This window comes from Chelmon rostratus, chromosome 6 (assembly GCF_017976325.1).
Source record: "Chelmon rostratus isolate fCheRos1 chromosome 6, fCheRos1.pri, whole genome shotgun sequence".
NCBI classification, from domain to species: Eukaryota; Metazoa; Chordata; class Actinopteri; order Chaetodontiformes; family Chaetodontidae; genus Chelmon; species Chelmon rostratus.
The window spans coordinates 2,638,353-2,661,276 of record NC_055663.1 but is presented as its reverse complement, the minus strand read 5'-3'; the positions used below and the strand labels follow the sequence as shown (position 1 = coordinate 2,661,276).

General features: G+C 41.2%; 2 protein-coding genes across 2 annotated transcripts in view; both read right to left on the bottom strand.

The window, feature by feature from the left end:
* Positions 1-1,293: 1,293 nt before the first annotated feature.
* Positions 1,294-8,444, bottom strand: mlc1 (modulator of VRAC current 1). Its single transcript, XM_041939655.1, has 12 exons — positions 8,354-8,444; positions 7,728-8,007; positions 7,429-7,518; positions 7,219-7,272; positions 6,984-7,085; positions 6,754-6,855; positions 6,564-6,635; positions 6,368-6,484; positions 6,189-6,245; positions 3,594-3,716; positions 1,718-1,879; positions 1,294-1,391 (listed from the first exon to the last, which is right to left on the bottom strand). Exons 2-12 carry the CDS (start codon positions 7,983-7,985, stop codon positions 1,323-1,325), a joined length of 1,206 nt encoding a protein of 401 aa, XP_041795589.1. The 5' UTR covers positions 7,986-8,007; positions 8,354-8,444; the 3' UTR covers positions 1,294-1,322.
* Positions 8,445-10,867: 2,423 nt separating this feature from the next.
* The window catches only part of btbd11b (BTB (POZ) domain containing 11b), a 66,146-nt gene continuing 54,089 nt past the window's right edge, over positions 10,868-22,924 (bottom strand). The window contains exons 7-17 of the mRNA XM_041938799.1: positions 19,657-19,758; positions 17,667-17,760; positions 17,321-17,456; positions 14,855-15,075; positions 14,532-14,710; positions 13,199-13,304; positions 12,699-12,801; positions 12,207-12,288; positions 12,031-12,099; positions 11,718-11,831; positions 10,868-11,559 (exon numbers count right to left, since the gene is read on the bottom strand). Coding sequence (XP_041794733.1) covers positions 11,350-11,559; positions 11,718-11,831; positions 12,031-12,099; positions 12,207-12,288; positions 12,699-12,801; positions 13,199-13,304; positions 14,532-14,710; positions 14,855-15,075; positions 17,321-17,456; positions 17,667-17,760; positions 19,657-19,758 — 1,416 coding nt within the window. The 3' untranslated portion in view covers positions 10,868-11,349. The remainder of the gene's footprint in view (positions 11,560-11,717; positions 11,832-12,030; positions 12,100-12,206; positions 12,289-12,698; positions 12,802-13,198; positions 13,305-14,531; positions 14,711-14,854; positions 15,076-17,320; positions 17,457-17,666; positions 17,761-19,656; positions 19,759-22,924) is intronic.

The following is a 22,924-nucleotide window of genomic DNA, read 5'->3' as shown; positions in this document are numbered from 1 at the left end:
TCTTCTATATCCAAAACAGCAGTATTAATTATAGGATTATGTAGTGGATTATAACCCAAACTGACTCTAATAAAGTCAGTGAAATAAAGTAGAGGCAGGGGTCTTTTGGAGAACTTTCTCTCTCTCTCTCTCTCTGAAGTGATCTTGGTGATGTTAGGGTCAGAGGTGATGCTGCGTCCGCTCATGATGCTGTGCTGAAGGCCAAATAATGCATGTCATGCATGTTTCTGTACACTCATCCTGTACAATCTATTGTAATTCAATACAACATTTATGCCATTAATACTCAGGAGAAAGTGAAACCATGAAACATTATACACACGTCTACTTGACAAACATTTTATTTTTCTAAATAACACAGAATTTCAATTTCAGTTAACACCCTTTGCATCAAATGTATATAAATGTATATGCAATATCCAGGTGGATCAATTATCTTGTAATAAACTGTAATAAAACCACCATAAACCACTACAACACCAGCGTACACAAGAAGACACAAAGAGGCCTTCTATACTGATCAAAATATTGTTATAAATATCACTATTTGGAATTAAAATCTGTAGAGAACATAGTCTGTTTATACATGTTTGCTGTCGAAGTTTTTTTTTTTTTTGAGAAAAACCTCTTATAAATGTGAATGATAGAAGTTGACATCTTAGAATAAACTGAGCCAGTGCCAGGTGATAGATAAGTCACCACATGTGTAAGAAAAGTAGCAAACATGCATACATTTCTAACTTTAATTCTCTTTGTAAGGATACAAAAAATGACAAAATGACAAAATAACATGCATTGAGTTGGATGTTTTCGATGTATTTTTATACAAACTGACATCCTTTTCATCCTACAGTACAACTTCAACAATGATGACAAACTGCGTTAAATCCAAAATTAATTCAGTTGTATGCCTTCATTATATCGCACAAAGTTGAATTATCTGGAGACCTCACAAAACTTTGTGTTTGAGCCCAAGTTCTCAGAACATTTTATACTACTGAACACTGACTCACATGATTTTGGACATTGCACCTATAGGTCACTGTAAAAATACTGCACTACAGAAAATGGTTCCATTCCCAGGACAAATAATGCCACCAAGCAAGCACTATCTATGCAAATATGTTAAACAAAAACAAACAAAAAAACAATATTCTCTGCCTTGCTTTCTTTCAAGCTTTTTTCTCCCTCTGATTTTCCTCTTCACTTTCCATCTCTGAATGAATCTATGCTGTCTCAGGATTATACTCCTGTGCTTAAAGCTCAGTTTGTTTCATTACTCCTTTTCTCATCATCAACTTCTCTGTGTAATATAGGACTGCTCATTGGGCCACCTGGACCACAACTGCCTTCCAGGCTCTGTCTTGCAGCGTTCCATTGGATGCTTGATGCTGAGGGAGCCAAACAGGGAGAGAGGTTGGAGAGAGATGACATGTGGAGGGGGAAGGTGACAAAAACATTAAATGTTGCAGGAAGGTTGAGCAACACGATGTCATTTTTGCATGTATAACTTTGTAAGAGTCATTGATAGTTATGTCATCATATTTAAATACCATTGACATGAGCTAGAGCTGGTGATTTTAACACATGGAACAGAATTAAATGTTTCACTTTCCACTTTCTGATATTTCCTTTTGGAAATGGAGAGACAGACAATGAGAGAATAAGACAGACAGACAGACAGATCTGTCCTTTTATGCTCTTTTACCTGCCTTACCTCACTGTAATGGGTCTGAGTGTGTATATTGTCATCGCACTCTGGAGCCCCCATGCGGAGCTGACTCTTGTACGAGGCACAGTGTACCACAGTGGCTGATGTTAGAATAGCCTGCACCAGCAGCAGCAACATCAGAATCAGCAGCAAGATGTCATAGGATTGCTGAACCACACACACACACACACACACACACACACACACACACACACACACACACAACATGACAAAATTAGATGATTCTGAATGAGATTTCTCAATGAGTCAATTTCGCATTTTCTCTAAAACATGATCTTATATTTCCATCTTACCCCACTAGAACACTGAATTTCTCCATTGTGAGATCAATAAAGTCTAATCTAATCTAATCTAATCTTCTTTCCCAGAATGCAGGTTTACTGGTGGTTCCTAAAGCCTCTAGAATCAGAATGGGAGCCAGGGCCTTTAGCTATCTAGCTCCTCTCCTGTGGAACCATCTTCTAGTCTTTGACACCCTCTCTACATTTAAGAGTAGGCTTAAAACTTACTTATAAGCTTACATTTAGGGCTGGCTCAGGCTTGCCTTGGACAAGCCCATAGTTATGCTGCTACAGGATTAAACTGTCAGGGGACTTCCAATGACACACAGAGCTCCTCTGTTCTTCTCTCCCTCCCCATTCATGTCCTACCAAGGCATGTTACTAACTTAGCTTCTTCTGGAGTCTTTTGCTTTTTCGTGTTGCAGGTTCCCATGGATAGTGGTTGAACCTAGATTGTGGATTATAGCTACATCTCTTGCCATGACCCTGCCTGACATCCACTGTAACTGCTATTACTATTAGTTATACTTCTATTATTATTAGATCAATTGTGTTGTATTACATACATATAGTATCTGTTACTAATATGTACATACATCACATCCATAAATATAAATGTATGTGCTATATATACTACTTATAGCTTAAAGTTTATTATTAGAGCTGTCACTGTTACTGTGATTGCATTTCTGTCCACCCACACCCATGACTCCCTCTCTCTCTCTGCCTCTCTCTCTCTCTCCCTGCCTCTCTCTCTCTGCCTCTCTCTCTCTCTCCCTGCCTCTCTCTCTCTGCCTCTCTCTCTCTCTCTCTGCCTCTCTCTCTCTGCCTCTCTCTCTCTCTCCCTGCCTCTCTCTCTCTGCCTCTCTCTCTCTGGTTCTGCTTGAGGTTTCTGCCTGTTAAAAGGACGTTTGTCCTCTCCACTGTCACCAAGTGCTTGCTCATGAGGGAATTGTTGGGTCTCTGTAGATAAAGAGTTTGGTCTGAATTGAATATTTCTCATGCTAAAGGAGCTCAAGACTTGATATGTAATGCTTAATAGTGTCATGTCTCGTCGTGTTTGTTGAGGTTTTGTTCACTGGCGTCATGTTGTGTCTTGCACTTCCTGTTTTATTGTGAAACCTAACTTTCCTCTCGTTTCATGCCCTTGACTTCCTGGTACGTTCCCTGTCTGCCCCGCCCTGATTGTCTCCACCTGTTGCTCGTTACCTCGTGGATGTATTGTCTGCGTTTTCCCCTGTCCTGTGCCAGATTGTCTTGTATAGTCATTGGTTCACGTCAGTCCTGTCTAGTTACCTTGTCAAATATCTTGCCTTGTCGACTTAGTGTTTCTTTTGTTCATTGTTTGCCTTTTTGAAAAACCTTAGCGCCTTTAGCTACCTTTTTCCCAGAACACCTTTAGTTGTATTTTGTATAATGAGAGTTTTCGTTATTAAACCGGCTTCGAGCCTCTTTTTGAGTTCCAAGTGTGTCTATGAGTTTTTGCTTTTGAGTCCAGCCTCATTGTGCCTGAGCGCTCTGTCAAATAGAAAACCTGCACATTGCACAGTACGGGTGAGTTTTCAATTCATTGAACTCACCTTTGCAGCAGGCACGTCATGCAGGAAAATTTCAATAAAGCTGATCACACTGCAAGAAAGGAAGCCAGAGGCTGAAAAGAGCAGGGAAGACGTCACACTGCTGATGGCAATCAGCGCCTCAATCTGAGAGACACCAGAAAGAAAGAAAAAATACATACATTCAATAAATTCTAAACTCAATTGTGGATCCAAACATACATATATACAAATTTCAATCATTACACCCAACACTCTGCAATGTATATGTATAATACTCATCCCCCCTCCCCTTCCAACCATTTACAGCAAACCTTGTGTCTTGAACTGCTTTTAAAGTGTCCAGTATTTACAGATCTTAAGGCCAGAGAGAGAGGCAAACAAAGTTCACAAGTCACAACCTTGAAAGCACAGTCTGTTGCAACCATCTTGTGAGTGCAGTAGATTTCTAACCCAGGTAGTTTCCTGGCCATGCAGGGCTCAGTAAGTGATCACAAGACCCTTGAATTGAACTCTGATTTTGATGGAAAGCCAAGACCGGTGTCACAATAGATCTGACAGAACCCAGTCAAAAACTTTCAACCACTTGTTGATGATCCAAGGATGTTTTTTTAAGGTAAGTGTGGGAGTTGGGGTGTTATAATAGTCAAGCTGAGACAGAGCTGTCTCTGGGCTCAATCGGCCCGAGTTTCTCAATTGTAAAAAACAGGAATGAATTAAACACAGAAGTAGTGACACCTAAATTTCATAAAGATAATTTAACAGAAGAGAAAAGAGAACCTTCACTCTCCATAGGTACAAGTTCTGTTTTGTCATTATTGAGCTGTAGGAAATTATCTGCCATCAAATTTATTTATAGTGTTTAGGCAAACTTATATTTTCAATCCAGTCTCACAGCAACATGTGTAATAGCTACACTGACACAAAATGTGATAGTTTCACAATAACTGCTCTAAAATTATGATTTACCTATAGCCTTTCTGCCTGTTCTTTTCAATAGGTATCCATGTCAGACTGTTAAGTATCTGTCTGTGAAAACAAAAAAGGCAGACATTTCTTTCTTTCTCAGTAGAAAATGCAATATTTAAAAATAATTAGAGTTGGCTCTATTAAGTGAACTATGAGAGCTGGCTTCTGCCTAAAACCCAATTTCTTTTTTATTTCTTTTTTTGTGAATTAATACTAGACAGAATCATAGAATGATCCTATAATGTATTTGTTAAATATGAACAGAAACGTCTCACTTTAGTAATGACAATAAGAGCCAGTGTTGGGCAAGCTACTTGAAAAGTGTAGTGAGCTAAGCTACCAGTTACTCTTCATTAAATGCAGCTATACCCCCAGAGAAATGTAAGCTAATGTAAGCTAAGCTGCAGCAACATGGCAAAAGTAGCTTACTATATCAAAGCTTTTTTTTTTTTAACACTGAACCAACTTCATTCCAAGTCAGTACTATCTCAGTGATCAACAAAACTGTCAGTCAAACTGGCAGGCAAGCAAAAATGTCAATTGCTAATTAGACAAGCAGTGCTCTCTGCTCTCACTGCTCCAGAACCAACAAAAACAAACATACGAGAAACATGTGCTCCACATAATAACAAACCAGGTGTCGAGTGTGTGTGTACGTGTGAGCATGCATGCACCTGTGCTTGCCTGGGTATGCTTATTTTTAACTTGGGCACATTTAAAGGACAAACTGTTAACTCAAAATATAATAACTGAAGTCAAATCACTGAAGAAAAAAATAAAAACCCCTGGGATCAATTCCTCTCTGTCCTCAAACTCTGCCATCAAGTGAACTCAAGCTTGTGTGTCTGATATTCCCCTGCAGCAAAGACGTTGTGCACATGAGCCCAAGGTATGGTATGTGATATCACGTCAAGTGCTTTTGTCGGCTACACATACATGTCCGTGTATGGTGGTGTCACTTACTGACCCTCAGCAGTTTTATTTCAGACTGCAGCAGAAAGCTCCGCTACAGTCTGAAATAATAAATACTGATCAATAAAAGAGCTAATTTTCTGAAAAGCTACATATCATACATATTCACTGAATACATATTATGAAAATACAACATACATTCTCACTGGAAATGTTATTAAACAAATGTAGAAGCTATCTTACAATATTGCCATGTATCTAAATAAAATTTTGATGTGAGACTGGGTTGTAACTTTCCCACATTTTAAGTCTTAAATGAGATGTATAATTGAATATCATCTGCATAGCAGTGACAGGGGATACCTTTAAAGTGAAGATGTAGCATATACAAGCAAGAGACTTGGACCCAGGACATTGGGGAGTTTCAGATAAAGATAAGTACCAACTGAAACTGAGAAACTACTATCAGAGAGCTAGGAGGAGACTGGAGGACTACTCCATGGCTGCACTGCTACAGTCTGTTTAGGATAGTGTGGTCTACAGTGTCAAAAGCTACACTGAGTTTAAACATTATCAGCACAGATCCTTCATCACCACGAATAAAGATATCATTTAAGTCCCTGAGAAGAGCTGTTTCCCATACTACTGAAGTCATTGTAAAGTCACAAAATGCATCAGTGTTTGAAGTCTTATAACTGACAGCTCCACATATATTACTTTAATTGATTTTGTACTCACCAGACATTTGTTGGGGTATTCTGACACAACATGACTGGCGATAGCACTAGGAAAACACTGCAATGGATTAAAGATCAGACACAAAGCTATGTAATAAGGCAAGTAATTAATAGCATCTTAATTATCATTCCGAGCTGCAGTCTTAAAATGAAGAGGAGGTTTTACTAAAAGAAACTTACAGCCACAAGAATCCAGAAAAATGTGATCGACAAGTAGGGGCCAGGTAGTAAAGCATCCATGTTGAGTGCAATAATTCCTCCAAATACAGCAGAGATTCCCACGATGACTTCGATCACCTGTTAAGAGACATTTGTCAGTGATTGATATGCACTAACCAGATAGAAATTTCATAAGGACAAATTTAAAACTACTCACAGAATATGCTTTAAGGAGTCGAGTGGGGAACACTGCAGGTATTATAACCACAGGTCTGTCATATGTCACTGGCTAAAAGATGGATGGAAAGAGTGAAAGGAGTTAGGAAGGATGAGAGCTGCAGGGAGAATAAGAGGGGCGAGACATCAGAAAAGCAATTAATCATTCACACACACACACACACACACACCTTCCTGTGGCAGCAGCAGTCCTCTGCAGAGCGGGCTGATAGGATTACAGTACTGGCCATCAACACCTCCAGCAAAATCATCAGGATGAGGTTAAAGTTGATCTGAGAACAGACAGAATGAGAGTGAGAGCAGAGACACAATAGCAGAGGACTGAAGACATGCTAACTTCGTATACTTATACACGGCCAAAGGATTTGTGCTTTTGATTATATTACTAAGATGGATTTACATTGACAGCAGAAGGGTTCAGGACCAGTTTACATCCAAACCAAACCAGGCAGGTAGTCGTCACGGCAAATGTTGACACATAGACCACCTGGAAATCTGACACCTTAAAAAAAAAAAACAAGAAAACATGAAAGCTTCATTAGTATCATGCTGCAATTGCCTGGAAGAAATTCAATTAAAAATCCATTAAAACATAATCGTCTCTTTTGCCTTTGGTGGGTTCATTGTTTACTCACTGCAATATGTCTGTTCTTCGCAATAGCAAGGCTTGCTATTGCTGCAGGGAGGCCCTGCAAAGAACAGCCACAAATGAGCTGCAGCTTTATCTATTTAGCAGAGATGCTGTTACTGGCATTTTGACACGACAGTCTATTCTAAACAATGTGTATAAACTCATTGATGTAGAGCTGTATGTGAATGTGGCCATCATTATGATGGTCACTTACAGAGCCTGCAGCACAGCGCAGGTAGTCCATGGCAGCAGGAAACACATTTCCCAGGTACAGAGAGAAACCAGATGTGGTAAGCAGACTGCCCTGAGGATGCACACACAAACACAGACACATGCATACTGATGCAGGTGTATACAAATACAGACACACATAAATGTGATCAGCAGGTACGACTGCACAAGAATGTTTACATACATACACATATTTAACAATAAATTATAAAGTGTCCAGTTAACACAAAAACCCTTTAAAGTGCCTCCTTTGTACCTCTCCCTGACAAGCTTTCCTCTCACCCCTATGAGGACGCTGTAGAGCCAGGCCCTGTAGCTGAAGCAGGGGTGCTTTAGAGGCTCCAGTTGGGCCAGCTGCAGGTCACTGGCCCTCACGTCCACTGTGTAGCTGTCCCGCTCAGGCCTATACAGCTCCCCCCTGTCTGGCCTTCTATCCACTCCCCTGTTGTCCCGTCGTCCCAGCGTCTCACTTTCTCTCTCCAGAGTGGACATGTGGCTGTAGGTAAACTCCTCTCTGGCTGAGAGCTCATCACACTGCATGTCTGAAACAGCTGGTAGCTAACTTCAGTGAAAGGATGAGAAACACAGAGTGAGGATTACAGGCTCTGGGAAAGGGGCGAAGTAAAAAAACAATTGTAAAAACTGCAAGGGTTCAGCGCTTTTGAACTGTTTTCAGCATGTTTCTTCATAGCTGTTTCAATCAACAGGAGGCAACAAGTTTATTGTCACAATGAAGATAGAGTACCCCAACATGGGAATTCAGAAAAAAAAAATCTGAATTCATCAGTTTATTAATCTGCAATATTCCTAAAACACCTTTGTCTGCCTGAACCAACAGGACACCACCTCCTCCACCTTCCTCTTTGTCACTGTTTTTTTCTTCTACATATTGCTCCCTCCACACTCACCTGTTGTTGAGTATCTTGCAGAATCTCCCAAAAATATTGTCCAACAAATGTACCCTTCAACAGCTGAGATTAAATCACCACATGCAAGACAGCTTGTGACTGCCTGGAGCTCCTTTTGCTCCCCATCTCTCTTCCTCACACTTAGACTGTCTTTCACCCCCCACTCTCCTCCTCCTCTTTCTCTCTCTCTCTCTCTCTCTCTCTGGCTCTCTCACTTTACACAATGTTTCTCAGAAACTGTTCTGAAATGTTTTGTTTTTAGCCCTTCAAAGCATGGAGCTTTGAAAGGCGTCACTGTTGCGCAGCCAGCCTACTTTGTGCCAGAGGGAGAGCCCCTGTGCATGACAACAAGGGGAGGATGAAGGGGCACAGGCTGGGGGCAGAGTTAGTGGGGCAAACACTCCTTTACGCTCCCATTTGCTCATGCACACACATGCACATCAACCCGCTCACAAAGCAACAATAAACGCACAGAAATGAGCATATCGCAGCACACAAAGTTATGCGTTCAGAAAATCTACTTCTTTGCAAGAAAAATGAAACAGCCACAGAGAGAAATGTACAGTGCCTGATTGAATCCTCCTCCTGTGGAGTTCCCCTCATGACTTCCCTCTTCTTGCAAGTCACAGTTCAGTAAATTAAGATTCCCAGCCGTGCTTTATAATAAAGAGGCAACAGAGCCATTTCCATTGACAATCACTTGTCTGACACAGCTAATGTGATCATGGATAATTTCTGGTGTACATAAGATTCTCCCAGCTACTCGTTCAGGATGACGACATCTTGTGAGTGTGTGCGTGTGTCTTCTTTGTGCCAGCGTTAAAGCATGTACATGTATGTGCACCTCGGGATTCCATTCAGTCTTTAACACAGCGGAGCATTCTTTGCTCAACAAAGTTCCTGGGCAGCAGTAACCATGGCGACTCCTTTACAACTGTTGTTACCCCATCCCTCGCCATTCTAATGTCTCCACTCAACACACACGCACGTACGCACACACACACATTCAAAGAGAAACGCATTTTGCAACAATTCTAAAAAAAAAAAAAACATTTAAAGTCTCATGAGGAACAATGATAAGACACAATTGAAATCTCGGAATGTAGAAAATTACAAAAGCCTACTACTACTGATAGTCACCTACAGTTAATCTTTTTAGACACTGAATGACAAAGTGTTACTGTTGGAGGACATGTTCGGTATAAGAATTGATCTTGAGATACGTATAAGATACATGTCGGCAAAGAGAAGTTTCTCAAGTCAGTTTTAAAAGTGAAAATTGTTAAAAATGATGACAATGAGTGTGTCTGAAATCTCCAAGTCTCCATTACTGACATACTGACGTTGTGATAGAAGCAGCAATAAAAGTTGCACATGTGCAAGCCAAAGACCTCCACCTGAAAGACAAAAGGCATACACTTGAAGATGAAGCTAGCATCACATATAGAAGTATGGTTTCTGGGAACTTCCAAGTACCATTAGCAAGCTACCTTTGCTGGTGTAAATTTACCAATTAAAATGCGTTAGCTAAGTTAGATGAGTTTACAGCATACAGTGTATATTTTACAGTGCTGTATACTGCATGAAAATCAGCCTGCGTATGTGTGCAACATTGCATATATACTCAGGCTGATTTGTTTCATGACAACAATTTGTCAGTTTTGGGTTGCCATTCATGGTTTTTCTTTTCTTTTCTTTGTTGTTGTTGATTTCAGAGTATTTATCCAAGACTGCAGTGGTTTGTGTGCAGTTGGGAGCCAAATTAAGCCACCTCCCAGCTGAAATCTAACCTTTTGGCTGTGGAGAACAAAGCACTAACAGGATTACCTTCATGATTTGACATCAAACAGAATAATGTACGTCCCCTTATAGGTGTTTTTGAGTGAGAGACTGCACCAGAAGAATCTAAGGGCAGATTCATTGTTTCCTTATATTAATCTTTATAGATAAATATTTAGTCACACACATACAGGTCATGTGGTTTCAGCTGACAGCATAATGTTCCCAGTTCAGGACCAAAGAGTTTTGGAGTCTCTCACATGAAATAATGACACTGATTGTTCCACATTTAGTGATCCATGCTGATGACAAAAACAGTCTCGCCCAACGTTCACTCATATTAGTGTAAAAGCAGTTCCTCAGTGTAACCTTCCAAGAGTTTCAACAAAAAAAACCAAAACAAAACAGATGAGCTTGTTGTTGTTACAGCGATATCCAACTGTGACATGAGAAAACATCTGTGGATATATACATTAAGTTGCATTATCAATAGCTCTGTTTTCATCATCAATATTTACACAGTAACTGAAGAAGGAAAGGTCCTCTTTCCCACGCCCAAGTCACGTGATGGAAGTCCTTCTTTTGCATCCGTGACATTACAGGTACAGGTCATTTTTCAGTCTTTGTTTGGCTAAAAGATACTCAGCACAGGTAATGCTCATTGAATGACATATATACAAAGTTACTCTGTACAGGTCTACATGCTGAAGCAAATAATCATAAATAAACATGAAACAGCGGTTCTTCCTCACTGCCAGGAAGAACAGCCACTTATGGCTTATCACATTGTGCTGAGGCTGGTTGTCGCCTCAGCACAGTCATGCTACGTGGATCATGTATTTAGACTCTCACTGTTGCAGTTGATTGCAGCTCTTCCTCTGTACTCCCACCTGATCCATTCAGTGCGACATGTAACACGCAGAGTGAGTATTCTAGCCGAGTTAAGGACATAGTTACAGTAATTATATTACTGGCAAGTTGTGGCAGAATACTGCTATCTAATGAGAGTCATTGTATGTCACTGTAATTCATAGTTGACAGATATCAACAAGGCAGACAGACTAACCATCTGTGCTATGACAAGAGCATGGTCATAACTGATGGTCCTATAAGTCTTATTTTTCTCTTTCACTTAAAATGACCCATCACTCAGATACATCTCAATACAGTGGCACGTCTCTATATCCTCTGTCCTTGTGCTCAGGAAAGTCAGGAGGTCAGACGATGGATCCTTTGGAGGAAGACAGGTGGATGGACTGGATGCGCGTTGCCAGGGTTTTCTCCAGGTCGTGCAGGATGTCACTGTTGTTGCCATCTGAAGGTGAGTCATACAGCAGCTGTTTGAATGGCTCCAACTCAATCAGGATTACCATGTTCTTCAGGAAGTAACCCTCTATATAGGACGCCAAGTCTGGAGCATCAAGAAACTGTGGGGAACAAAAGGGAGAAACCATGGATCTTGATCACTGGAAATTTTTCACACATTCACACACATTTTCTAGAATTGCAGAGATTCTTGTTGTCTTAACTTTATTAATAGTTTCATTTTCACATTTATCCAAAACATTTTAGTCTGTTTTTGTACCTTGGTGTGGTTGTATATGTCCACACAAGTCTCAGTGTTTATGTTCTTGGTGCAAATAATCTCACAGTGCCTCTGCAGCGCCTCCAGCTGGAAGAATTTGGCAGCAGACAGAAGCTGGAAAAAAATCAACTCAGATTAATGTTTAGAATCTGTTTTGTATTTGATCACAGATATTAGTGTAGTATTTGAACACTGAAATATCCATAGATGACCTTGAGATTCTAAACTGGTTCATAGTTTAAAGGTTTGTTGTCAGTGTGAGCTTTACAGTACAGAATACAGCTGGCAGTGAAAGCCGTAACAATGCCCTAACCTCCATAATATCAGTGTTCCTGATGTGCAGAGCCTCTGTCCCTCCACAATAAAGATACTGCATAACCAGCTGAAAAGAAGAAACACATGTTGCACAGCTCCCATAAAAGAATAAATACAAAATATAATATGAATTTATGAAGGAAGGAGTATGTAGTTCATACAAAAACATCTCACCTGAAAAATAGGATATTTGACATTGCTGATTTCAATGCATGTGTTTTCACCACAAGGTCGGTTTGCTAGAAGAGTTTTAAACCTTGAAAGGAAGAGACAGAGCAAGAAAGACATAAAATGACAAAATCACAAGAAAGATCAGCCATTTTGGTAATTTCTTAATGTTTTTAACACTGTGAAGAGCATGGAGGGAAAGCAAAATAGGCCTCTAATTACTGCAGTAATGAGTTTATTTTAAAAGTAGTAATTTCAGTGTCTTCATGTATTATTTTATGTTTCCTCTGTGGACATTATGCCAGCAACGCATCTCTTCAGTCACTTTATGACACAATTGATTGGTTATCATGAGTGCAACATGACATGGGAATGAATGTCCTGTCAAGTCCTGGGATTGGAAAAAAAATGACTTGAGCAACATAATGCTTGCTGCATGAATTAATTTATCTTTTCATATTAAAATGTATATGATAGCCAATGTTAAAGGTAGTGTACCTGTTGGAAGCTGTGAAGAGCAGGACTTTGTGTGCATAAAAAGGCTTCCCCTCCACCAAAAAGGTTACATCTGACATCTCTTTATTGTTCAGGAAGTGAGGATCTGAAAGATCATGAAATAACATGACACCATAAGATAAGATAAGATAAGATAAGATATACTTTTATTGTCCCTGTGGGGAAATTTTTCTTGGACTCTGTCCAGCTGCAGTTTACAGGTGTAAACAGAAAAGAGAGAACCAAACAAGAAAGTAAAAAATTGGGGTTTGCAATTAGGCTTTACTGGAAATTCTGGATCATTTATGCTTCTTTTTGACAATTTCTATTCCAATCTCAAAACACTAGATGGCAGCATGTGCATTACCATTTCCATTTTAGACATTCTCTGTGGTATCAGCCAACTAAAGAAAAAAAAATTATTGCGTCTGTGCTGCCTTAATGCTGTGTTTACACATTATTAAACAGTATTTTAAAATTTAGTTAAAAAGACAGGCCCTCACCCAGGCGTGACGACTGTTTCCTCTTGATCTCTGCCAGTTTAGGGATGGGGTAAGGGCCATAACACTGGGTCAAAATTGCAGACAGCTGCTGACTGATAACCTCATTCTGACAATAAACAGACAGAGTAACAAAGCATTAGATGGTTAGGCAAGCCGCCTGGACAGACAATGCTCAGCCAGCATCCAGGAATTCATGTTTGCAAGAGCACAAGCACTTACTGTAATGATCTTCTCCTTCACAAACATGCCCAACACAATTATTAGCAGAGTGAGAGAGTGAAACATCTGCAGCCTTCTATCATGCTCAGCATTCACTTTGTTCAAGCTATTGTTCCAATAAGTTACATATTCATCGCTTTGTCACATCTTTGACCTACAGGGGATCAGAGGAATATCAGTCCTCTGTTCCTCTGAGATTACTGTAATGGGGAACACCATGACAAGTCGAGCTACAGTTGTAGTGTGAGAAAGAGAAAGACAGCAGAGTGAGATCCTCTTAACCTTACACCTAACTTTCCACTTCTTTGTGTAGTGCTAAAACTGAAGGAGAACGAGGGGGAGTATCATTCAGCTGCATCTTAAAGCATAGCCACATATTCCACCTGGAACAAAGACACATTTCTATAACTTCCTCCACATTCACTCGCCACTTTCTTATCTTTCTTATTATCTTATTTCTAACATGGGGGTTGCAATGCAAATTTCATTGACATGTCATGCTCAATGACAATAAAGAATCTTGAATCTTGAATCTTGAATCTAAAACAAAGGATTTGGTGGGCTGAGGCAGCAGACTGTCTGGCAGAGGTGCCTGTGGGTGCCTGAGGGGGACTGTGGGTGCATGCATGTGTGTGTGCACTGCAGTGCTTTTTCTCCTATTAGAAATTAGGGTAAAGCTCATGTTGCTGGCAGGGCAGTATGAAGCCCAAACAAAACAAAAAGAGGTGCCAGACGGGACAATGATGTTCTGTTCTAAATCTAGTTTTGCCAAGGGAATCATGAGCTAAAGTAAGACAGGACCTCTGATGTAATGAGCATGTCATAAATCATGATCATTTTCGGTAACTGATATTGAGTAGGCCCCTGGGGCTCTGTTAGACTGTGTGAGCTGAGCTATGGCCTAACTAACTAATGACAATCATGCAAAAAGCAGATGAACTCAGTAAACAGAGGAGATGGATTTGAAAAATATTAAAGAGCATTTTAGGGATAGAGATCAAAATGTAGCTTTGAAAGAAGTTTTACAGATTCTATAACTATGAGACATATACTGTAAAGTGGCAGCTCAAATAACAGAATTCCAAAGTGATTTAACAGGTGACAAAGACAGTACCTTGCTGGCTCTGAGAATCTGGAACATGAGAGACAGGCCATGTGTGATGAGTTCCTCAGTGTACTCCTCTTCCTCGATGCAGCTGAACTCTTTCAGAAGACCCTGGATCAGAGGTCGGCGATGCTGATGGAAACATGTGCGCAAAGACTCCAGCCAAGTGTGCAAAGTCCATGGAACCCCTGGGAAATAGTTAAAACACACATACAGCATATCAAATGTGCAGATAAACATGCACAAAGGTAAAGGTATGAATGTTGCATACAGAATGTGATACTGTACAAAATGCACGGCACATGTTTTAAAGAGTGTTTACAGACACTAACCGAGGCTCCGTATATCCATGGTGATGTCGACATGCCCATGCTCTGAACTGTGGTACATGGCTTCTTTCAGGGCTCTAAGTTTGGCCTTCCCAGTTCGGATCAGATCAATCTGAGACGGACTTCTACCTTGCAGCTCCAAACCCTCTGCCAGAATCTCTTCCAGGGATAAGACATCAACGGTGCCTTTCTCTGTATGGGACAGCAGCTTACGAAACACATTTCTTGAAGAAGTACAAAAACAAAAAGGAAATTTAATTTCAATGGTCTGCACAGGACTCTATTTAATTGCTTTTCATTGCAAGAGTTTGTGCCTATCCAGTATATGTTTATGTCCAGGATGCCCACCAATTGGGAAACAGGTACATTTGTATTATAATAGATAATTCTGTGGATTTTCACAGTGTATGATTGTCAGTGAGATGTCATTACTGAGGACAAGCTGAAAAGAACTGTCTCACAGCTTTCATTGTTATTGTTGCATGGAGCTCCGTTTTAATGAACAAATACGGCTAAACAAACACATACGTAATGCACATCATTGTGAGTCGTGCTAAAATTATGCTTTAATTTCTGTAGTGCGATTACAGACAAGCACGTTTTGAATTTGTTTGGTCCTCCATGTGGACAAACTTGGAAATCTCTTCTTGACGTCCCTGTCACCAATATCTGTGTTATTTTGTAAAGAAACTGATAAAAAGTCAGTGAGTGAGTGGTATTTATGTGATTGTCTGCCCTTGTGTATATATAGTCCGCGTCTCCCTTTGTCTTGTGCCAGCTTGTCTTGTGTACTTTGTCCTGTGAACCAGCCCGTTTTTTGCCTTGCTATGAGAGACCTTTGAAAATCTTGTTTTTGCCTAGAAATTCCTGGAGTCTTTTGTTTCCCTTGTTAAGATCCTTGCGCCTTTTGTTGGCCTTGTGAATCGGATTATTTTTGATTATTAAAATTAGCCTCCTTTGTTCTTGTGTGTCTGCCTTTGAGCTTCAGAGCTTGTCAATAGGAGAATTAAATGTGGACTCCTTAACATGAGATCTGTCTTCTAAAGCTGTATTAGTAAATGAGTTAACACACACACTCACATTCCTTGAGGCAGCGGCTGAGGAGGTGGAGTTGCAGCCATTTTTGACAATCCCATTAATCAATCCTAAAGCTTTACTCAGTTATAACTAATTAGAAAGCCTTGTTCTTAGTTTTTCAAACCAAACCTGGAAAACACTACAGGCAGGCTGTCTGGCAAGACAGTCTTCAAACATATGGAAAGCCCTCTGAGGTGCCAGAGCAGTCTATTACTCTTCACTAATAGAGAAAAATAAAAATAATCCCAGGTTTCTCTTCAGCACTGTAGCCAGGCTGACAGACAGTCATAATTCCCCTGAACCATGTATTCCCTTAAGCCTCAGTAGTAACAACTTCATGAGCTTCTTTAATGATAAATTTTAAACTATTAGAGACAGGATTCATCACCTCCTGCCATCAATAGGTACTGATTTGTCTTCAAATACAGAAAACATAGAAATAGTTGTTAAACCTGTCGTATTTTCTTCATCAAAATCATCAACCTTTCAGACCCCATCCTGACCAAGATGCTTAAAGATGTACCCTTAACTGGCTCTGGCATCCACTGCAACTTCTATTAATATTAGTTATACTACCTTTATTATTAGATCCATAGTGTTATATTGTACATATACTATATGTATATATCTGCTACTAATATGTACATATATCACATACATAAATATATAATATATACATACTATGCTATAGATACTTTATATAGTTACAAGTCTATTTTCAGAGCTGTCCCTGTTACTGTGATTGCATCTCTGTACCTCTGTACCTCTCTCTCTGCCTCTCTCTGTCTCTCACCCAACCTGTGGAGACAGATGGCCGCCCACCCAGAGCCTGGTTCTGCTCGAGGTTTGTGCCTGCTAAAAGAAAGGTTTTCCTCGCCTGTCGCCAAGTGCTTGCTCATGAGGGAATTGTTGGGTTGGTCTGTACCTGCTCTATATGGAAAGCACCCTGAGACAACTTCAGTTGTGATTTGGTGCTACAGAATAAAACTGAATTGAATTTGAATGGTGTGGCACATTGAGACCATACTGTATTTTAATAAGTCTTTATTTGAAAACATTTAAGATGGCTGTGCTGTTTTTATTCTCTACGTCATATCATCTCAAACAAAACTAAAAACAACACTATGAAGGGGAACAACAGCAGAAACTCAGGGCACACACACACACACAAAGAGATCAGTCATACAGTACTACTTATCCAAATCAATTCAACAGCTGAGGCATTAAATTCATGGATATCCTCTGTTCAGATTGTGTTTGTGCATAAACAAGGTTATGTGCTAAATACATATGTGTGTGCTTGTGTGTCTATTGTTACACACTTGGGAGTATGTAGTCATGATTGAACATGGATGTGTGTATGTACATGTGCGTGGGCGCAACCTGCAATACCTGTGTCCGTGAGCTGCTGCCAGACTGTAGGAATTCATGTCTCCCTGTGGCGTGGTGGAGATACCGTTGCGGCACATGGTTCCCACCATGGGGTCTGCCCCACGCTCCAGCAGCAAACTCACCAGCTCAAAGTTACCTGTGCATGACAAATGATTGGCAGAGACACAAAAGATGAGAGTAAGGCAAACATTTGATCATCATTCTGTGTGTATGGTTAACAGGTTAGGTGCTGTTATGGACTGGTTATAGGTTGGTGGTTCGATCCCTGACCTCAGCAGTCTACATGTCGAAGCATCCTTGGGCAAGATACTGACAGGGGCATGGCAGTCACACTGTGTCTCTGTACCTGCAGCAGCAGCCAGTTGCAGCGGGGTCTCTGTGTAGTTCTCCAGCCTGTCCTGCAGGGACCCCTCCACATTGGCTTTGGCATCCAGCAGCAGCTGCAGAGGTGATTGGACGGTGGGGCATGGAGAGAGAGAGTCGTAGAGAGAGAGGAGAGTCAGTTGCCTTATGAGAATGATTAGAAGTCAATCTGGTAGAATTAAAAAATAAAAGATAAATATTCTGTATTGTGATTATTTATTGTAGACATTAAATATATACATTGCCAGTTTACACATCTGTACACTACACTTCATTGCCATTATTAAGAAGGAACAGTTCAAAATGTTGGGAAATACACTTATTTGCTTTCTTGCTGAGAGTTAGATAAAATGATTTATACCACTCCTACAATGCATGTTGAATATCAAGGTTACGTCAGGACTGGCAGCATCTTCCTCCTGTCAATGTGTCTTTGTCTGTCCCTGAGTTGAACTGGGCATGGTTCCCACCTGAACTATATAAACACCGGTCCTTCACTCCAGTCTTCAGCAGATCATCAGTTACCCAATGTAGTACTTGTAGTACACTACTTACTGTAGTGTCTTGGTTCCTGTTTTGTGCTTGCTCGTCTGCTTCATGCTCTGTGCCCCTGAACTCCCATCTGTGTTTTTTCTCCTCTGCCTAGAAACCATGGTGCCATTCTCCTCCTGGATTTCCTGCCCCTCCCTGACTCGTCTCCCTGATCTTCCCTCCTCTGCCATTCCTCATTGCTCACCCGGATCAAGCTCAATTAAACTGTGCATTCAGAACATTTGTACTGTTACTAATAAACTGCTTGCACTGACCTCTGCCTGCCATTCTGCTTTTGGGTCCTACAAGCTCGCCCATCATGACAAGTTAAGCAGTTAGCATCGCAAGACATAGCCCAATCTCTCTAAAACCAAAACCATTTTTAGTTCTTTTGTGTGGATTAAGCAAACAATATATATATATTAATTAGTCATCTTTAGAGGTGATGGTATTTTTCACATCCGCACAGAGCACAGGCCACGCTGCCAGGCAAGCTGTTTCTCTGTTTCCAGTCTAAGAGAGGCATTTGCTGGCTGCAGCTTCATATTTACTCCACAGACATGGTAGTGGTTTCAATGTTTTCATCTAACTCTCTAAAAAAGTGAATAAGCCTATTTCCCAAAATGTCCAAGTATTCTTTTATATTGTTTTTAAATGTAAATGAAGCAGTGACAACACTGAACATAGAGTCTCACAAAGCTGTTTCACTGATTTACTATTTTTACATCATCTTTGTTTAACTACATATAAAACTGATATGACCAACGGGTGACATTTATCATTAATAACTGAGGCTGTGATCTATCCAGGGGACAGTATTTCTTGTAACAGAGAATGATCTAAACAAGTTCCTGAATCTACTATTTTATGTCATCTAATAAGAATTAGAAAAATTACAAGCATTTAAAATCAATATCTTGGAAAATTGACTGTGAAATGATTCATATTTAAAGACAATGACAATATACTTTGACTGAACTGAATCTTTTTAGTAATTCTTTCTTTGATTTGATGTCCTCAGAGCTCAATTTGTGGTGTCACATGGCTTAAACATTTTCCACTAGAATTTAATGATTCAAATTCAAACGGATAAATCATTTAAAGGACAAACTGAATTAGTTAAATGAGTTCAATAGCAATTAGACTGCTGTGTTTCCATTTTCCACTCGTTAAATGCAGTCTGATTAATTTGCTCAAAACTGCAAACTGACACTAGGCCATGTTGTCCAAACCTAAAGGCTCAGACTGCACATTACACAAAGAGCAAAATGTCAATAATTTTGAAAAAAAAAGGAGAGACAGGAGAAAACTCATAGTGGAGAACCATTATCATCACCACCAAGAAGTTTTGATGACAAAAATGAAAAAGATGACCAACCATGAGCTGTAGCACAATGAGAGGTCATGATGAAAGAATGACAGGTGAGGAAGGACGTCACTACCTGCACCACAGGCACATGTCCGTGTAACACAGCGAAAGTGAGGGGCGTCGCCTGCCGTGTTTCAGGAAAGACTGAGGGGTGCTTGTGCACTGAGTTTGGAACCTGGGGAAGGGACACAGGTAGGTGGATTGAATAGGTGGGGAGGGGGAAAGGTGTGAGAGAGATACGAGCCATTAAAACTCCTACATGGCCTATTGAGCAAATGACAAGTGGCTGTGGGGAGGAGGGGCAGGAAGCTCTACAGGAGACAATAGAGTAATTAACTAGGAACGCTGGGGCTGCAGAGCACATCCTGTCTCTGTGTTCGCCTTCTAATGAACACACTGGATTGATCTGTCTAGTTAGTCCTAATGGTTTCACTCTGATCTTTCCACCCTCCACTGTGGGTTTCTGTGACAGGGCTCTGACTTGGCCTCTCTGAGACTTAGTCAGGCCGCAGTGAAAAACTATGAGCCAAATGAAAGCGTGACACACATGAGACACAGTCACATGAACAATGCATGAAGGCACATATCTTTAATAATATTGTTCATCAGTGAAACTACAACAAGTGTTCTTTAAGGTTTGCTGTTGCTATTTTGTCACTGGAAATAAAAGCTGGTCGCAGCTTTCCTCTCCAACAACTACTGTATTTCTTTAGCAGTGAGATGGACACCAGATTTTCCGTTAAAGCAACACTTAAGGAATGCATCTACACTGCAGTCAATCTAAAGAATATAATATGGTATTGCCAATGTAGTGGGCTAACGTTTAACCTGTTAAGTCCCCTATAAGTATGTTGCTGTGCTCCTGTGACGATAGGTCTGGAGAGACTTCTGTGCTCCATAAATGGTTGGCAAGTCCTTAATTACAGGATGTAACCTTTTTCTTCGAGCCTAATACCCTAAAACTATATTGCTTAGTACCCCTGTTGGAATTCTGGGAAGGTACATATTTTACATGTTCTTTATTAACCCCTTGTCACGCCTGTAGGGCTCGAGGGAATTCAGGACTCAAGTGCAGGAAGACAACACAGCAAGGAAGGTCAAAACACGACAGCTGAATTTATTAACACAAAGTCTCTTAGTACAGGCAAAAACAAAAAGCAGGGTCTCCAAGGAATTAAAACGAGAGGAGAGTTAGGGTTTCACAATAAAACAGGAAGTGCATAACAAGACATGACGCCAGTAAACAGAACACATTAGCAGATACGACAAAACATGACAGTACCCCCCCCCCCCAGCCCAGGCTCATCCGGGTCCGAGAGTCTTGTCAACAATGAAGCTTGCTGGGACCCACAACCTCTCCTCAGGTCCATATCCCTCCCAGTCCACCAAGTACTGGAAACCCTGGCCCTGTCGGTGTGCAGTGAGAAGCTTCTTAACAGAATAAACAGGTCCTCCATGTACAAGGCGTGGAGGTGGGGGCGGCTTGGTAGGGGGCACCAAGGGGCTTTCTTGGACTGGTTTTAGTTTGGGACGAACTTTCATAGAACTGGGAGTCTTAAACTAACAGAAACAGGATTAATAATTTTTGAGATTTCATAATGGCCCACAAACCATGGTTTCCAGTTTCCGGGAGTGCACATGGAGTGGGAGCCAGACCTTCTGGCCTTGGACATACTGGGGCCCTGTGATGACGATCAGCCGCTGCCTTCATTTGAGCCTGATTTCTGAGCATCATGTTCCTGGCTGCCACCCAAATGCGTCAGCAGTGTCTCACTACGGTTACTTCCTGCTCATTTATCTCAAACAACGGGGGTTGGTAACCGTAGACACGTTGAAAAGGGGACATGCAGGTAGCTGCAGTGGGGAGGGTGTTATGTGTGTATTCAACCCATGCTAGGTGGTCACTCCATGACGTCTGGTTTTGTGAAACCAGGCATCGGAGGCACGTCTCTAGTTCCTGGTTGAGTCTCCCCGTTTGTGTGGCTGGTATCCGGATGTCAAGCTCACCGTGGCCCCCAGCATCCTGCAAAACTCTCTCCAAAACATGGAAATTAACTGTGGCCTTCTGTTTGATAGAGAGAAAGGACTGCTCCTACCCCCTCATTTGAAGCATCCACCTCTACCACAAACTGTCGTTGGGGGTCCGGAACGGTGAGCACGGGTGCCGTTGTGAAGGCTGTCTTCAGCCGCTGGAAGGTGGTGTCAGCATCTGGGGACCACTGAAAGACTGATTTGGAGGAAGTGAGGTTATGGAGGGGAGCCACAACAGTATTGAAGTTTCGGATGAATTTTTGATAAAAATTGGCAAAACCCAAAAACTGCTGCAGTTTCTTACGGTTTGTGGGGACCAGTCAATTAGTCACGGCACCCACCTTCTCCAGGTCCATCAGGATCTGATTTTCAGAAATCACATACCCCAGAAACGAGAAACGAGACTTGTTTAGTGTAGAACTCACACCTTTCTACCTTGACGTAGAGGTGGTGCTCTAATAGACGGGACAAAACTTGGCGAATGTGGTGCTGGTGTGATTTCAGGTCCGGGGAAAAAATCTGAATGTTGTCTAAATACACAAAAAGTCATTGAGATAGTCTCTTAATACACTGCTCAAAAAAATAAAGGGAACACTTAAACAACACAATGTAACTCCAGGTCAATCACACTTCTGTGAAATCAAAATGTCCACTTAGGAAGCAACACTGATTGACAATAAGTTTCACATGCTGTTGTCCAAATGGAATAGACAACAGGTAGAAATTATAGTCAATTAGCAAGACACCCCCAATAAAGGAGTGGTTCTGCAGGTGGTGACCACAGATCACTTCTTGGTTCCTATGCTTTTTGACTGATCACTTTTGAATGCTGGTGGTGCTTTCACTCTAGTGGTAGGATGAGAAGGAGTCTACAACCCACACAAGTGGCTCAGGTAGTGCAGCTCATCCAGGATGGCACATCAATGCGAGCTGTGGCAAGAAGGTTTGCTGTGTCTGTCAGCGTAGTGTCCAGAGCATGGAGGCGCTACCAGGAGACAGGCCAGTACATCAGGAGATATGTAGGAGGCCGTAGGAGGGCAACAACCCAGCAGCAGGACCACTACCTCTGCCTATGTGCAACGAGGAACAAGAGGAGCACTGCCAGAGCCCTGCAAAATGACCTCCAGCAGGCCACAAATGTGCATGTGTCTGCTCAAACAGTCAGAAACAGACTCCATGAGGGTGGTATGAGGGCCTGACGTCCACAGGTGGGTAATGGTGTGGGGTGGCATTTCTTTGGGGGGCCGCACAGCCCTCCATGTGTTTGCCAGAGGTAGCCTTACTGCCATTAGGTACCGAGATGAAATCCT